The 18,546-nt window shown below is 44.2% G+C and overlaps 1 protein-coding gene across 1 annotated transcript in view; it reads left to right on the top strand.

The window, feature by feature from the left end:
• The window catches only part of LOC146650718 (amine oxidase [flavin-containing]-like), a 68,916-nt gene extending 65,542 nt beyond the window's left edge, over window positions 1–3,374 (top strand). Inside the window, exon 15 of the mRNA XM_085383957.1 lies at window positions 56–3,374. Within this exon, the coding sequence (XP_085240083.1) occupies window positions 56–211 (156 nt within the window). The 3' untranslated portion in view covers window positions 212–3,374. The remainder of the gene's footprint in view (window positions 1–55) is intronic.
• The last annotated feature ends 15,172 nt before the right edge of the window (window positions 3,375–18,546 follow it).

Below are 18,546 nucleotides of genomic sequence, written 5' to 3'. Positions count from 1 at the left end.
ATCATGCACATGAAAAAGGCAGATATCTGATATCATCATTCCCTCCGTCCTGCAGGAAATCCGGGCACTCCCGTTTGTTACCACCTTCTGGGAGAGAAACCTGCCTTCGGTTGATGGTTTCCTCAAATTCTTAGGAGTCTCCACATTCCTGTCTGCTGCCGCCGCAGCTGGCTTGGTGGCCTACAAGAAGGGCATCATCCCCCGGAGTTAAACCACCCTGTCGTCTCACTCCTCCACATCTCAAGGGAACACGTCTCAATAGACACTTGTGTACTTCTAGTGCTTTATGGGCCCAAACTACAGAGTAGTGACCTACATAGGGTATACATTGTTTTTTGAGAAACACCGTGATGTGAGAAGGACTGCTCAGCTCATGCAAAAACACTAACACACTGTTACTCTGTCCACAAACGAAAGAGAGAATGAAGCAGGTGAGAAGGGCTGACTGAAAGGTGTTTGAGAGGAGGGACGAAAGCCTAACTTCAGTTTAAAACATGCAGACTCAGATTGTGAAACCAATGAAGGAAAAAAGATCAGAATCAGTTCGTAAGGGGAAACCTTCTCTGTCACTATTACTATCCCATACAATGCCAATGAAATCCACTGTGTCGATTATATGTGAGTTTATAAAAGTCGCCATGCTTACTGTGTGTATGAGCCTCGTCTGTGTCGCATGCTTCGGTGAGCATGCGTTCGTGAGCGTGTGGTCATCAAAGTTTCTGTACAAAGTTGCGAGCGCGTGTGCATGAGTTTCCACTGTGTGTCTAATTACCGCTGCCTATTTTAGGTGCCAATTTATTCTGGCCAAGCAGCCGTAGCTGTTTGACGAAATCCAGTGACTTCAGAAGAGAAAAGAGTCAGTATAGTGACACTGTCCACATAGAAAATCAGAGAGGAGGTTCAAGGACAAGTGGGGCTTTTTCTGTCAGCAAATCCCATGAAAACACAAATGAATAGTGAATTTTAGCATTGTCTTTGTAGCTAAAGCCAGATGTGAGTCGCAACCCTAAAGTGAGTTGGTACCGCGTGAAATGGGTTTTGTTGTTTCTCTTAAATTTAAATTTTATTTACATCCCAAAGCCCAAATTATGTGCCCTAATATGAATCCTAATATGTAGCCTAATAATGTCATATTAGGGCACCAAATGTGTATTATTCCCAATGAGCGATCTGTGCAGTTGAAGGCTGGCTCCAAAAGCAGGTAATTCCTCACAGACTCCTATGTTAAGATGTCTAGGTTTCCACCTGAAAAGGCATCTTTAAAGCCTGGGGCAGTCTTTGTAGCTAATTGTCTCCTTCATGGTGACTCCTTTCATATAAATCCTCTGTTTAAACTATAGTAAGTCTTAGGTATCAGCAAACACGGGCTACCAAATATGGCCACCAAAAATTAAGACGGTGCCAGTCTAAGTACTGAACCCATAAATTTAATTGGTAATCCATAAACTAATGGTGACAATAATGATTATTATAAATAATTATTAAACACTTCTCAGTTATAGTTACTTGTTGTTTTAACTCTTTACCCGCTTGTATAAATCGACCAGGAGTGACCTTGAATGCTTCAGGCTTATAGAACAAAACGACTGGTGTGCATCATAAGTTAGTGCGGGTGGTCTCTCCCTGTGCAACTAGACTTAGAAAAACCCAGAAACTGTTCTGATTGTCTTCAAACCACAACTTTATTGATATATGCTGAGGTGTCAAAACTCATCATCAAGGCTACAAAGGGGATGTCGTCAGTGTCTCTTTATGGAGTAAAGAGTTAAAGTTTATCCAGACTGAACACAGAGCAGGTACAGATGTTCAACAAATAGTTATGTTTTCTATATTTTTAATCTTCAAGTATACCAAATTTTTCATATCCATAGATAAAAGTGTGCACGTTTTATTAATAAGAGCTCAGAAGTGGGGCTAGAAGGTGAATGCAGCTTAGCTTTTTGTGACTTCTCAAACAATCTAGTTTTTTCCTGTAGTTTCTCTTCAACAGGAACTCTAGGCTCACGTACATAAGCCAGGAAGTGGTAAGACAGACCAGTTCACTGTTAGAATTTGTGGGATTTGTTGACAGACAAAAAGAAAAACTCATCCTAAGAATGAGAAGAGTCAGCCTTATTCTTTTAATGGAAATGTAGTGGTGTCCAGCTGCTAGTGTGGTAATCTATCGGTCAGTATGACGGAAGCATTTGAATGTATTTTCCTCACACTAGATAACACATGCATGGTGGTTTTGCTAAGGTAATCACATTTTTCACTTGTGTATTTTTACCTTTTCACATTCTCACTTCAGATAAACACGATCCCACCAGCTCTAAGGCGTCCTTGTAACAACTGTTTTGATTTGTTTAGGAAAAAGGAAACTGTCTTTTAGAGAAACTTTAAAGAAATGACATTCTTGCTGAAAAACTGACTCGCTGCAACAAAGGTTTAAGTACTGGCTGCTCAGCAAGCAGTGTCATCAGCAATCATTTGTCCGGGTAAAATCATTTGTCGGGGGTGTAGATGTGAAAGCCAACCTGCTGCACAGTCCTCTGTGTGCAGCTCTTTATGCCCACTACAAGAATCATGCTGTTCTTGTCCCAAAGATGTTTGTGAGTGTAGTTTATCTGTTGTGCCTTAATGGAAATTGTAACGTTTTTGTCATTTTATCGCAAGTGCCTGTGACTCTGACACTCTCAGCCCTCATCCCTCTTTCCCTCCCCCGCCTGCTCCGGAGGTGAGAGGTCAGATGGACCAGGTCATCGGTTCAAGGCATCATCTGCGCTCATTAACAGGGGTCAGCATTGTGTTCAAGTGTATCCGAAAACCTTTCATTTTAAAAGTTCCCCTTACCTGAGTTATGTCCTCACTGCAAACTTGACTCAGGTAAAGCCGGGTGTAAAAACACAGCATCAGAGCTCAGACTGTTGAGGTGATCCCTCTGCTTATCTCTGTGTCCGTGTGTGCTTCGTGTTGTCCCTGCAGCGCTTCTTCCCTCGTTGTGGTGTCCCTCTCCCGTCTGACCCTCAGTCCCAGTGCAGGTTTTATGTGCAGTTCTAGAAGTAATGATTGAATAATAATGTCACTTTTTGAACCATCACTAAAAGTGTTTGAGTTTATGGTTGGCTGAACAAACAAAGCCAGCAAATTCCATCCACCCTGTCGAAAAACAACAACAACAAACTACAGCACTCACAACAAACCATCAGCAGACGTGATGCAGCGTTATTCATTATGGGGTTTTTCTGGAGATACCCCCCCTTCCTTTGTCCCTCTGTGCATATGAGCCTTCTTAACTATTCCTGTGACCTGCTCTTTGATGTCTTTGATTCCTCATACAAAGCTGGTGATATTTAACAAAATGTGAAATAAATCTTTTACTCGCCTTAACCTGATTTATTCTGGTGTCGTGTGTCATTATGTCGACTCAGAGCAGAGCTACAGCCCAACGGAGTGAAAACAGCGGTGTAATAGTTAAGAAAAATGTGGGGAAAAAATCATTAAAAGCTAGTCCAATGCCCAATGTGCCCAGGAAGAATAAAACTGCAGTTCCAAAAAGGACACTGTGTCATTTGTAAATAAAACCAGAATCCAATGATTTGCAAACAAGAGAACATATATGACATATCAAATGTTTAAGCTGAGTCAGTGTGCCATTTTAAGAAAAATAAAAGCTCATTTTGACTTTGATGGCAGCACCTGGTTTAAAAATAGTTGAGACGGGGCAACAAAAGCCAGGAAAAGTAGGTAGTGCTAAAAAGAAGGTTAGGTTAAACAGCATCAGATCAGTAACATGACTGGAGTGTAAAACGAGCGTTTCAGAGGAGCAGAGCTTCTCAGAAGCAAAGGTGGACGGAGGTTTACCAATCTGCAAAAACCTGCCTGTACAAATTATGGAACAATTCAGAATAATATTCCTCAACATAAAATTGAATGTGGAGAAATCTGTGTGTGCAGGGGACAAGTCTGACAATCAGTATTGGATGTCTGTGAACTGAAGTGAAAACAGATGTGATTCTGTCATGAAATTCACTGTCACATGAAAATCACCGGCTGTGAACACATTTCACTGTACCACCCACAAATACAGGCTGAAGCTCTACCGTGCAGAGAAGAAGCCATACGTGAACATGATCCAGAAACACCACCATCTCTTCTGTGCCAAAGCTCATTTAAAATGAAGTGACGTAAAGTAATCAATCAAACTGAAATTTTAAATTCTTTCATGGAAAACACTGATGACGATGGTAAAATGGCCTGTATTTACAGTGGGGCAAAAAAGTATTTAGTCAGCCACCGATTGTGCAAGTTCCCCCACCTAAAATGATGACAGAGGTCAGTAATTTGCACCAGAGGTACACTTCAACTGTGAGAGACAGAATGTGAAAAAAAAATCCATGAATTTGTAACCCAGTGTTAATTTGGTTATCTGATATTGTGTGATATTCAGTATATATGTATATATCTATATTGGGTGTTATAAAATGTTCTTCAATGATTTTGAGTTGTTTTTTTTTACTTGCTATTGGTTTGCGGCTGCTTTACGACAGTCGACTGTGGTAGTACATGTGGGCTATGAGCTCACGTGGCTTGTAGCTGTGCCAGAGAGCAAGCTTGGGTGAGCTAGCGGGGAATATCTCCTTCTGCAGTAGCCTTAAAAAAGACTATTGTTCGTTCTCCTGCCAGGTAAAAATCTGTTTCGTATGTATATCATACTATTCCATGTGTTAGCTATGATGTGATGTGTAGTAATGGTTATTAAGGTGCTAATCGCTAATCGAGGCTAAGCTAGCAAGCTCGACAATTAGCCGCCATGCTAAGCGGACGTTGGTAGCCAAGTTCGTATGTCACTGTAGGGGCTATGAGCTCACGTGGATTGTAGCTGTGCCAGAGAGCAAGCTTGGGTGAGCTAGCGGGGAATATCTCCTTCTGCAGTAACCTTAAAAAAAGACTATTGTTCGTTCTCCTGCCAGACGCCTTACTGCTGTGCTATCTCGCTGGTGCCATTAAAAGGACAAGCGGCTGCCATCCCTTCATCCATCCGGACCTTGATTATTTGGACCGAAGTACTCACACACACGCCCGCACTCAGTGCCATACACTCTCTTTACTTTGCTGCCCAGCTAACATCATTGTTTTTTTTCTTTTCTTTTTGCATTCACAAAGACTATCCAAAGACATTTTGGTTATTGTCAAATAGACACTCTCTGATTACGGACTGAGGAGGTTGTGGTGTTACAACCCCAGGACTGAGAAAAAGGACTCTTTACATAATATATTCACTTGTCTCCTGGTTAGGAGAAGTGATTATTGATGGAAATATTTTTCTTCTTCTTGTCTTCATTTACATTGTATCCCAGAGAAGTTTTAAGTTGTTCAGGTTGAAACATTTGCACTTAGAGTCTGTTAAGTTTCCTTTGATGTATCAGTGTCAAGCTGATGTTTAAGAGGGTATGTTAAGGACAGATGTGCTCCAGTCCATCCAATCCTTTAAAGTGCTGGACACCGATGGTAAATTGCCATCAGACCCTAAATAAATTGTTCTCTGCTGTTATCCATATTGCTTCACTCATTCTTTGGTGAGTAGACGTATTGGTTACAAATCCACATGGTAGGATTTGTAAAGAATTTATTCGTAAATTAGGGTGGAAAATAAGTATTTGGTCACCTCAAACAAGGAAAATCTCTGGCCCTCACAGACCTGTAACGTCTTCTGTATGAAGCTTTTCTGTCCCCCACTCGTTACCTGTATGAATGGCACCAGGCACGTGCAGAGGGGGGCTAGAGGGGCTTGAGCACCCGCCCCTTTCCTGATGGGTGCCCAAAGTGCCATTTTGTTGAGGCAACTTTTTAAAAAAAAAAAAAAAATTTTTTCTTTAATGTGTGTGTGCGTGAGGAGTCTTGTCTGTGCCCCTCAACAATAATATTTAACTATTAATCACAGTTTTGCTAAATAAAAGGATCTGGCTTGCATCAGTCACATGATCACCAATGATCGCCCTTGACGGCAGAACGCGCTGGTTACGAGCCGGGAACGAGCTCACAAAGAGCACGCGCATTTTTTCCGGTCCGGAGCTGTAGGAGAAACACAAGTTAACTCAGAGACACGGACTGATGCGACAAAATCATTTAGTAGGTGTACAGCGTACACTGTAGTGTATAGCACTCAGGAGTATTAGCTTATTACGTACACGTTGGTAAGCTGTCTTGTTGCAACTCACGAACTGAAACAAACGAGTGTGCTGTGTGTGCAACAGCGCGACAAACATTACCTGTCCTTTTATTAACTGCACAAGTAGTGCTGGTCATAGCTGCTGGCTACCTGTGTAAGGCTGTCATGGGTCTGTACCTCTGTCACCGTTTTAGGGAACATATTTAGTTTTAAAGTATTTAGAAACATATTTAGTTTTAAAGTAAGTTTCCGGGCTTTTCCTGCCTTTCTGGAGGGATTATATTTCACTAAAAAACGATCTAATATGCATGTCCACATAATTATGCATTATTATAATTATAATATATTAAAAACACACGCTGTATTTTAAAGAACATACATTAAGAAGCAGATTATATTAGATTTATATTTTAAATAAGACAAAATTTGGATTTTACAGCAGTAAGATTATTGTATCTCTACAGTTTAAAAATGTAATAAGCTTTCTCCCTGCACAGAGTGGATAGTGAAACAAATGGAATCATCATAATGACATTATTTCATATTTATTACTTCCCCCTACTCATTGCTTTATTATTGTAGCTCTAGTAATAAATAATAATGTAAGGATTCTGGATCAGCACAGTGATGCCCATAGTATATACAGTATTCTGAAGAAGGTCTAAAATGTCATTGTGTGTGCATGCATGTGTGTGTTTTATTTAGATGGATTTTTAAAAAAAAATATTACTCATGATATAATATTGTCCAGACATGCCTGGTAAGGACATGAGGAGGAAACAGTAGGAGCTGTGTGAGGCTACTAAAGGCAGTGCTATAACATTTTTCTGTCATCACTTTATTATAGATTAAGTGCAAGAGTTGTTAGGTGTGGATAATTAGATTATAGTTTATTGCAATAGCAAGTTGTGCCTTGTTCTCAGATAGACAGCAAGTGGAGAGTGATATATGAAATGATGGGATGGAAGGAAGAAGAGAAGCAAAGAGTGAGTCACAGGCAGAGCCTAAATTATTTCTCACAGTTTTTTGTTGCCTTATGGTTCCAAGTGCTGTCACCAATCTTTGCATTTTGTTATTATTTCATGACACTTGTTTAATCAGCTACCATCTCTCCTATGGACTTTTTAATGTTTTCAGTCTCAGATCAACACAGCCCTGCCCTCCAGCACTATCCACAGCAACCCCTCAACAGCAACATTGTACCCATCAGGTAAAGCATCGGCTACGTTTGCTTTGCCTTGTTGCCCATATTAGATTCTTGATGAATGTGTGTTGTTGTTATTCAGCCTGGTTCAATGTGCCCCTTTTTAACTTTGAGCACCCGTCCCTTTAAACCTCTCTGCACAGCCCTGAATGGCACCTGTTTGAACCCATCATCTGTATAAAAGACACCTGTCCACAGCCTCAAACAGTCAGACTCCAAACTTCGCCATGGCCAAGACCAAAGAGCTTTCGAAGGACACCAGGAAAAGTATTGTAGACCTGCACCAGACTGGGAAGAGTGAATCTACAATAGGCAAGCAGCTTGGTGTGAAAAAATCAACTGTGGGAGCAATCATCAGAAAATGGAAGACATACAAGACCACTGATAATCTCCCTCGATCTGGGGCTCCACGCAAGATCTCATCCCGTGGGGTCAAAATGATCATGAGAACGGTGAGCAAAGATCCCAGAACCACACGGGGGGACCTGGTGAATGACCTGCAGAGAGCTGGGACCACAGTAACAAAGGTCACCATCAGTAACACACTACAACGGCAGGGAATCAAATCCCGCAGTGCCAGACGTGTTCCGCTGCTGAAGCCAGTGCATGTCCAGGCCCATCTGAAGTTTGCCAGAGAGCACATGGATGATACAGCAGAGGATTGGGAGAATGTCATGTGGTCAGATGAAACCAAAGTAGAACTTTTTGGTATAAACTCAACTCGTCGTGTTTGGAGTAAGAAGAATACTGAGTTGCATCCCAAGAACACCATACCTACTGTGAAGCATGGGGGTGGAAACATCATGTTATGGGGCTGTTTTTCTGCCAAGGGGACAGGACGACTGATCCGTGTTAAGGACAGAATGAATGGGGCCATGTATCGTGAGATTTTGAGCCAAAACCTCCTTCCATCAGTGAGAACTTTGAAGATGAAACGAGGCTGGGTCTTCCAACATGACAATGATACAAAACACACCACCCGGGCAACAAAGGAGTGGCTCCGTAAGAAGCATTTGAAAGTCCTGGAGTGGCCTAGCCAGTCTCCAGACCTCAACCCCATAGAAAATCTGTGGCGGGAGTTGAAAGTCCGTGTTGCTCGGCGACAGCCCCAAAACATCACTGCTCTCGAGAAGATCTGCATGGAGGAATGGGCCAAAATACCAGCTACTGTGTGTGCAAACCTGGTAAAGACCTATAGTAAACGTTTGACCTCTGTTATTGCCAACAAAGGTTATGTTACAAAGTATTGAGTTGTATTTTTGTTATTGACTAAATACTTATTTTCCACCCTGATTTACGAATAAATTCTTTACAAATCCTACCATGTGGATTCATGGATTTTTTTTTTCACATTCTGTCTCTCACAGTTGAAGTGTACCTCTGGTGCAAATTACTGACCTCTGTCATCATTTTAGGTGGGGGAACTTGCACAATCAGTGGCTGACTAAATACTTTTTTTGCCCCACTGTATATAGCTCTTTACTAGTCCCTAAGGACCCCAAAGCGCTTTACATATCCAGTCATCCACCCATTCACACACACATTCACACACTGGTGATGGCAAGCTACATTGTAGCCACAGCCACCCTGGGGCGCACTGACAGAGGCGATAGACGATGAGTCATCAGATCATATATCTCTCCAGTGTGTCCTGGGCCTGCCCCGGGGCCTCCTCCCAGTGGGACATGCCAAGAACACCTCGCTCAGGAGGCATCCTTATCAGATGCCCAATCCACCTCAGCTGTCTCCTTTCGATGTGGAGGAGCAGCGGCTCTACTCTGAGCCCCTCCTGGATGGCTGAACTTCTCACCCTATCTCTAAAGGAGAGGCGAGCCACCCTTCGGAGGAAGCTCATTTCTGCGGCTTGTGTCTGCAATCTCGTTCTTTAGCTCACCACCCACAGCTCGTGACCATAAGTGAGGGCGAGGACGTAGATCCACCGGAAAATTGAGAGCTTCGCTTTTACACTCAGCTCTCTTTTTTACCACAACAGACTGGTTAAGCGTCTGCATCACTGCAGCACCAATTCGTCTGTCAATCTCCCGCTCCCTTCTCCCGTCATTCATGAACAAGACTCCGAGATACTTAAACTCCTCCACCGGGGCAGGAACTCATCCCTGACCCGGAGTGGGCACTCCACCCTTTTTCAGCAGAGGACCAAAGCCTCGAGTCTGGAGGTGCTGATTCTCATTCCCACGGCCTCACACTCGGCTGCAAACTATTCCAGTGCAGACTGGAGGCCATCACCTGATGAAGCCAACAGAACCACATTATCTGCGAAAAGCAGAGATGAGATTCTGAGACCACCCAAGTGAAAGCTTTCCCCGACTTGGCTACGCCTAGAAATTCTGTCCATAAAAATTATGAACAGAATCGGTGACAAAGGGCAGCCCTAGTGGAGCCCATCACCCACCAGGAACAAATCCACTTATTACCGGCTATGTGGACCAAGCTCTTGCAACGGTTGTATGAGGATCTAATGGGCCAAACACCCCATTCTCCCGGAGCACCCTCCACAGGACACTCCAAGGGACACAGTTTAATGCCTTCTCCAAGTCCAAAACACACATCTCCCTCAGAATGCTGTTGAAGCTCCAGAGGTGTGCGCTGAAGACCTCAAGGACTGGGATCTCTGCTAGGCTTTCCCCACACACCCTCACTATATGTTTAGGCTTGAGTGTCCAGAATATTTCGCCGCAGGTCTAGTGATATGACTACAAAATTGATCATCGACCTGTGGCCCAGAGCGTCCTGGTGCCATGTGCACTTATGGACATTCTTATGTTCAAACATTGTGTTGGTTATGGCCAAACTGCGGTTTGCACAGAAGTCCAACAACAAAAAACACCACTCAGGTTCAGATCCGGGAAGTCGTTCCTCGCTATCAAACCCCTGCAGGTCTCACTGTTGTTGCCCAAATTAGCATTAAAGTCTCTCAGTAGGACAACAAAGTCCCCAGGTAGAGCAACCTCCAGCAGAGTCCAGCCCCTTTCCAGGAGGCTGGCTCCAGAGGCGTGCACTGAGGTAAGCCCAACTATATCTAGCCGGTACCTCTCAACCTCACGCACTAACTCAGGCTCCTTCCACACCAGAGGTGACATTCCATGTTCCAGTTGCCAGTCTTGGTTGCTGAGGCTCAATCAGCCAGGGCCTCCACTCCTGGCTGCGCTCTGCTCACAATGCACCCGACCCCTACGGTGCCTCCTTTGGGTGGCAGGCCTGCAGGAAGATGGGCCCATGTCCCTTTTTCGGGCTGTACCTGGCCAGGCCCCATGGACTAAGGCCTGGTCACCAGACGCTCGCCCTCAGGCACCTTCCCTGGGCCTGCCTCCGGGGCGGAGCCCCAGTAACCCTATCCCAGGCAGGGTGAACTGTTCCCTTGGTGGTCTTCTCATAGGGGTCTTCTGAATCGTTCTTTGTCTGGTCCCTTTGTCAGCATTCTTTGACTTTTGAAGGCTTTGTTACCAAACTCATGTTGGGCCTCTGCTGCTCTGCTGACAAAACACCACACTGTGCGCACCTGTTTCCCACTGAAGCAGTGCATAGTGAACATTAAAGATTGAGGATATAGCTGGAGCTTATCCTGCATATCAAATATTACAGACATGTTTTGGAGATTAAAACACTTCCTGCTATGTCATGGTCACATTCCCACCGACTCCTTCGGTCTGTAGTGCTTTGTAGTCCCACCTGTCCACCACATTCATACAGCCACCAGCACAGCATTCTCCACAAATACACATCATTTAATGTAACAGGTATTTTCAGGAAAATAATTTAGTGTTGGATTTTTTCTAAAACATCACAATGCCAAGGAGCCGCTGACTGATTAAATTGCTTCCCTAGGAGCTGTTATAATATTAAAATAAATGACTCTATTCTTAGGCCAAAATAAGTAGTCAGAAGTACTAACAAATCTAACCTAACCCAGTCTTCAGATGCTTTAAGAATACAGGCACTGTTTTCATCGGGTATACTGCCACACAATGAGGAATTTTAATGATTTTAAAAGAAAGAATACAGGATCACTGATACGTTACAAGAACACAATTCACACTGCGTGATCAGAGAGTTACTGCTGATGCTGTATTGGACTGCATTTGTTACAGTCCTGGGCCTGTGGCCCAGTGTTTTGATTTTGCATTATTGTTTATTTGTCTGCTTTCTTCTTGGTTCGTGGCTACTAGTGTTTTGGTTTCTGTTCTGTACTTCTTAGCTTGTGGATTTGGACACCCCTGACAATAATAACGGTGACAGAACAGTAATAACTTATTTTATCCGATAAATAAACACTTTAAAATTGAAGTTTTTTTTGTATATATTGTTGGGATTAAATTATTTGAAGTGCCTCAATTCTATGCTTTATATTAACTAAAATGGCATATAACCATGTAGTGTAGTATTAAGTGGACACGGCCCTGAAATAAAGGCATTAGACTATGTGTCCTTGGGGGGTAGAATGCTGTAGACTCTCGCTCACGCTTGCCTGGGAGAAAGTAGATAACAGGGGACCATCTTCTAGTGGAAAGCTACTGAAACACTGTTGTTTAGACTAGAGAGGGACCAGCAGGCACCTATTGTTAATTTCTGTGTGTCAATGTGTGCTGAAGGAACTGCCCCGGTGGATTTTGATGTTGGATGCTGAGCTATGAAAATCCCCAAGTACATTTTCTGTTTTATGATGCATTATACTGCTGATTTATAAGAAATACTGTTTGCAGAGAATCATGGCCTTATTTGTCTGATTAGAAAGAACAAAACATACTGCACAGGAAGCCAAGGTCCTAACTTAGACTCATTGAGAGAGAGAAAGAATGTGAATGCTTGGAGGGGGTCTGAAGCTATAAGAATGTGAGAAACAGTCAGACACTTCGAGATTTTGCCGGACACCCTCCTGTGCAAAACTACCGTCCGGATGTAATGCTCAAAGTGTTTGTATGGAATAATGACAATTGTGTTGGTTAAAGTGATTGTCATTGAGCATAAACACCGAGTGTTGTTCTTCCTTCAGCCCAAAGATCAAAGAATTGGGATATTTAACAATATACGTATATATGATTAGATTAGATTAGATTAGATGAAACTTTATTAATCCCTCGGGTGGGTTCCTCCGGGAAATTCAGTTTCCAGTAACAAAGCACCGACAGAAGTTGCATGTTACAGATACATTAAGGGGAATGAGAGTAAGGATATAAGCATAAATACACCATATACAGTGGGGCAAAAAAGTATTTAGTCAGCCACCGATTGTGCAAGGTCCCCCACCTAAAATGATGACAGAGGTCAGTAATTTGCACCAGAGGTACACTTCAACTGTGAGAGACAGAATGTGAAAAAAAAATCCATGAATCCACATGGTAGGATTTGTAAAGAATTTATTCGTAAATTAGGGTGGAAAATAAGTATTTGGTCAATAACAAAAATACAACTCAATACTTTGTAACATAACCTTTGTTGGCAATAACAGAGGTCAAACATTTACTATAGGTCTTTACCAGGTTTGCACACACAGTAGCTGGTATTTTGGCCCATTCCTCCATGCAGATCTTCTCGAGAGCAGTGATGTTTTGGGGCTGTCGCCGAGCAACATGGACTTTCAACTCCCGCCACAGATTTTCTATGGGGTTGAGGTCTGGAGACTGGCTAGGCCACTCCAGGACTTTCAAATGCTTCTTACGGAGCCACTCCTTTGTTGCCCGGGCGGTGTGTTTTGGATCATTGTCATGTTGGAAGACCCAGCCTCGTTTCATCTTCAAAGTTCTCACTGATGGAAGGAGGTTTTGGCTCAAAATCTCACGATACATGGCCCCATTCATTCTGTCCTTAACACGGATCAGTCGTCCTGTCCCCTTGGCAGAAAAACAGCCCCATAGCATGATGTTTCCACCCCCATGCTTCACAGTAGGTATGGTGTTCTTGGGATGCAACTCAGTATTCTTCTTACTCCAAACACGACGAGTTGAGTTTATACCAAAAAGTTCTACTTTGGTTTCATCTGACCACATGACATTCTCCCAATCCTCTGCTGTATCATCCATGTGCTCTCTGGCAAACTTCAGACGGGCCTGGACATGCACTGGCTTCAGCAGCGGAACACGTCTGGCACTGCGGGATTTGATTCCCTGCCGTTGTAGTGTGTTACTGATGGTGACCTTTGTTACTTTGGTCCCAGCTCTCTGCAGGTCATTCACCAGGTCCCCCCGTGTGGTTCTGGGATCTTTGCTCACCGTTCTCATGATCATTTTGACCCCACGGGATGAGATCTTGCGTGGAGCCCCAGATCGAGGGAGATTATCAGTGGTCTTGTATGTCTTCCATTTTCTGATGATTGCTCCCACAGTTGATTTTTTCACACCAAGCTGCTTGCCTATTGTAGATTCACTCTTCCCAGTCTGGTGCAGGTCTACAATACTTTTCCTGGTGTCCTTCGAAAGCTGTTTGGTCTTGGCCATGGCGGAGTTTGGAGTCTGACTGTTTGAGGCTGTGGACAGGTGTCTTTTATACAGATGATGAGTTCAAACAGGTGCCATTCATACAGGTAACGAGTGGGGGACAGAAAAGCTTCTTACAGAAGACGTTACAGATCTGTGAGAGCCATAGATTTTCCTTGTTTGAGGTGACCAAATACTTATTTTCCACCCTAATTTACGAATAAATTCTTTACAAATCCTACCATGTGAATTCATGGATTTTTTTTTCACATTCTGTCTCTCACAGTTGAAGTGTACCTCTGGTGCAAATTACTGACCTCTGTCATCATTTTAAGTGGGGGAACTTGCACAATCGGTGGCTGACTAAATACTTTTTTGCCCCACTGTATACACATATATAGATACAGAATATACAATATGGATAAATAGGATTGCTCATTTGAGTGAGTATATTGCACAGTGATTATTGCACAGTCAAATATAAGAAAGAGACAAAAAACAAATATTGCAAATATTGCATAGTGTAGAAAAGCACCTACAGCTCAGTTGTTCCCGCCCTCCCTTGTCCCCCTGTTTCTCCTCCCTCTCCCCTCCAGTGAGGAGTTAAACAGTCTGATGTTGTGTGGGACAAAGGAGTTTTTAAGTCTGTTGGTTTTTGACTTTGGGAGAAGCAGCCTGTCGCTGAATAGGCTCCTCTGATTGTTTACGACCGTGTGCAGAGGATGCCCGGCATTGTTCATAATGTCCATCAGTTTCTTTAGTGTCCTTTTCTCTGCCACTGTCACCAGAGTGTCCAGCTTCATGCCGACCACAGAGCCAGCCTTCCTGATCAGTTTCTCCAGCCTGGATGAGTCCTTCTTTGCTGTGCTGCTCCCCCAGCACACCACAGCATAGAAAAGGACTCCTGCGACCACTGACTGGTAAAACATCCTCAGGAGCTTCCTGCAGATGTTAAAAGACCTCAGCCTCCTGAGGAAGTACAGTCGGCTTTGGCCTTTTTTATACAGGTGCTCTGTGTTGCATGACCAGTCCAGTTTGTTGTCCACCCACAGCCCGAGGTACTTGTATGTGTTGACCACCTCCACCTCCTCCCCCTCTATCTGAACTGGCAGTGGACCTGGTCTGGACCTCCCGAAATCCACAACCAGTTCCTTGGTCTTTGAGGTGTTGAGTTGCAGGTGGTTTGTGCGACTCCATGCGACAAAGTTCCTCACCAGACTTCTGTACTCCTCTTCCTGATCATCCCAGATACACCCCATGATGGCCGTGTCGTCTGCAAACTTCTGAATGTGACATAATTCAGAGTTGTAGCAGAAGTCAGAGGTGTACAGGGTGAAGAGAAGAGGGGACAGCACAGTTCCCTGTGGTGCTCCTGTGCTGCTGACCACTGTGTCAGACGTGATGTCCTTCAGCCTGACGTACTGTGGTCTGTCGGTGAGGTAGTCGGAGATCCAAGCCACCAGGCAGGGGTCCACCTCCATCCTGTTCAGTTTTTCCTGAAGCATACAGGGCCAGATGGTATTAAAGGCACTGGAGAAGTCAAGAAACAGGATCCTGACCATGCCTTTTCCCCCATCCAGGTGTGAGTGGGCTCTATGCAGGAGGTACAGGATGGCATCCTCCACTCCGACACCCGCCTTGTAGGCGAACTGTAGTGGGTCCTGGGCATGTTGTACCTGTGGTCGGAGGAGGTTGAGGAAGAGCCGCTCTAGAGTCTTCATAAGATGTGACGTCAGTGCTACCGGTCGGAAGTCATTCAGCTCATTGGGCCGGTTCCTTTTGGGGACTTCCATAGGGCGGGCACTCTCCCCAGTCGCAGACTGAGATTGAAGACTCGTTGTAGCGGCTCCCCAAGTTCAGCAGCACATGCCTTTAGCATCCTAGGACACACCTTGTCTGGGCCTGCTGCCTTTCTGGGGCGAAGCTTCCTCAGTTGTCTCCTGACCTGATCCACTGTGACACTGGGAGATGTTGGGGAGGAGGGGAGGGGGGGAGATGTCTTGCTGCTGAGAGAGGGATTGGAGGAGGGGGGTGTCATGGTGTCAGGAAGGGGGGGAAGCGAGGGAGGTAGGGGAGTGGGGAGAGGACTCTGTAGTAAATGTAGTAAATATATGTATGCTTTTAGAAATAATGCAAATTCATTAAAAAAAAGTTACGAGTAAACTCCCTACAGGCCATGGGACTTCCTAAAATTTGCACAGAGCCAAAAATAAATAAATAAATGGATGGATTAAAACAAAAGTACAAAGGAGAAAAAGACAATGAATGAATTATTAATGAATTATTATTATACGTGGATGAATGAATTGTGTTTTTGTGTATTTCATTTTCTTAGTAAAATTTGAGTCAATAGTAAGTTTAAAAATATTATTGTTATTATTATTAATATTATTAATAATATTAATAATTATTATTATTATAATAATAATGCATTTTATTTGAGGGCGCCTTTCAGAAACCCAAGGTCACCTTACAAAGAACAAAATGAATAAAAGGAACAATAGTCATAAAATACATAAAATAAGTTAAAATTGCAAAGCAGAACTTGACAACAGATAAAATCAGCACTAAAGCGAATGAACCAGTTTAAACAGATGTGTTTTGAGCTGTGACTTAAATACGGAGAGGGAGTCAATATTTCTTATGGCTGGAGGAAGAGAGTTCCAGAGCCGAGGAGCAGAGCGACTGAAAGCTCTGTTCCCCATAGTAATAAGGTGTGAGGACGGAACAGTAAGATGAAGAGCAGATGATGATCTGAGAGGGCGGGAAACAGTGGTGATATGGAGCAGGTCACACAAATATAAAGGAGCAGATTTATGGATACACTTGTATGTAAGAAGTAAGATCTTAAAATTTATCCTGGCTTCTATGGGCAACCAGTGAAGTTGCTGAAGAACTGGGGTAATATGAGCTCTTAACAGAGTACGAGTTATGACCCAAGCTGCAGAATTATGAAGAAGTTGGAGTTTATGAAGGGACCTTTTAGGGAGACCAAATAGGAGGGAATTGCAGTAATCAATACGGGACGTAATAAGACTATGGACAAGGATGGCAGCAGCATGGGGAGTAAGGAAGGGACGGAGTCTGTTAATATTACGTAAGTGGAAGTAAGCAGACCGTGTTATGTAATTAATGTGAGACTGGAATGAAAGAGTATTATCAAGTATGACACCCAAACTCTTAGCCTGAGGGGAGGGAAGGGTAGGAGAATTTTCAATGTTAATGGAAAAACTGTGGGATTTGGTTAAGATAGATGGTGTACAAACAAGTAAAGCTTCAGTTTTATTACTGTTAAGTTTGAGGAAATTGGAGGAGAACCAGGATCTAATCTCAATAAGACAGTCTGAGAGGGAGGGAGGTGGGAGGGATGAATTGGGTTTAGAAGAAATGTAGAGCTGGGTGTCATCGGCATAACAGTGAAAATTTATATTATATTTTCAGAATATATGACCAAGAGGAAGCATATAAAGAATGAATAAAAGGGGCCCTAATACTGAACCCTGGGGCACACCAGCAGAAACAGGATAGAGACTTGAAGAATGGGATTTAAATTGTGGCACATCCGCAGTGAACTTTGCTGTGAAAATGATCTAAACAAAAGGAGTGCTGATTTCGGAATCTTCAAGTGTATGATAAGATCAAAATAAGCAAAATTGCATTTCATGTAATTAAACGGTTTTTTTAAGAAAAAACTGAAAACAATGACAGTTACAAATGTATTTTGCATTAAACAAGTTCAAACGTGGTGATAGAGCCAGCTCTGTTGCGGGTCATTTTGACCTGTACTGTGTAAATCCACTCAGTTGTCAAAAAACTGCAATAATAACCCCCCATTCTCTGCAGCCTGCTGGAGCGGGGGGGCTAGGAGGTGGAGTTGGCCGTCCGACTGCGGTCTGGAGTGTGGGGCCTCCCTGCTGCTACGGAGTCGGGGTGGTCTGCCTCTCCCCACCGCAGGGAAAAGGGTAACACCACCTGGGTCTGGGTGCAGTTCCCCCCTCCAGGGGCAAGGGTACCTAGACCCGGTTCGTAGAGTACGCTTGGGGAGTGTGATCGTGTGTACAGCGTCTCTTTATGTCTGTCTCCACTTTGGTTGAGTGCATATGAGAGCATGAGGGTGGGAATGGATGTTTGTATATGTGTATGCCTGTATGGTCTGTGTCTATATGTCAGGTTGGGTGTCAGGCGCCACCTCTCTGGGGACATCTCAGGCCCTCCAAGGTTTGGAGGCCTATCTCCCCCTACCACCACTTCCCCTGCCAGTGGCGGACTCCCTCAGGTGTCGGTGCGTTGGTGGTTCTTTGTGTCCGGGGATGGGCATCCAGGTACACACCGGCTCACTCCTTAGCGGCCGCTTATCGGGGCCTGGAGCCTGGGGCTCGCTGGGGCCACTTCGGAGGTTGGGTGCCCCCGGCCTCTCGGCCTGGGTCTCGGTCACTCAGGCACGGCTGGCTGCCGGCGGAGCTCACGGGCGCGTCACTGCAAGTCCCCCTGGCTTCTGCTCCGCGGCTGCTGAGTGAGCCCTCATCTGGGACTCTCCTCAGCTCTTTCTGGGACAGTGGCGCGGCTGCCCCTCTGTTGGTCTTCCTTGGTCTCTTGTGTTCTGGGGGCCTCTGGATGTCTGGAGTTTTGATCTCCTCCACACCTGCTTCATGCCCTGGAGGACGGGGCTGTGGCCCCCCCACACCCTCTAGCAGATTATTACATGAAGGAACCTTTTTTTAAAAAAAAAAAACAAGCGCGTCCATGCTCACAGGTGTACA

This window comes from Rhamphochromis longiceps, linkage group LG16 (assembly GCF_057381845.1).
Source record: "Rhamphochromis longiceps isolate RC_006_pf linkage group LG16, R_longiceps_female_GT1.1, whole genome shotgun sequence".
Classification (NCBI taxonomy): domain Eukaryota; kingdom Metazoa; phylum Chordata; class Actinopteri; order Cichliformes; family Cichlidae; genus Rhamphochromis; species Rhamphochromis longiceps.
This window is presented reverse-complemented; position numbering and strand designations above follow the sequence as displayed.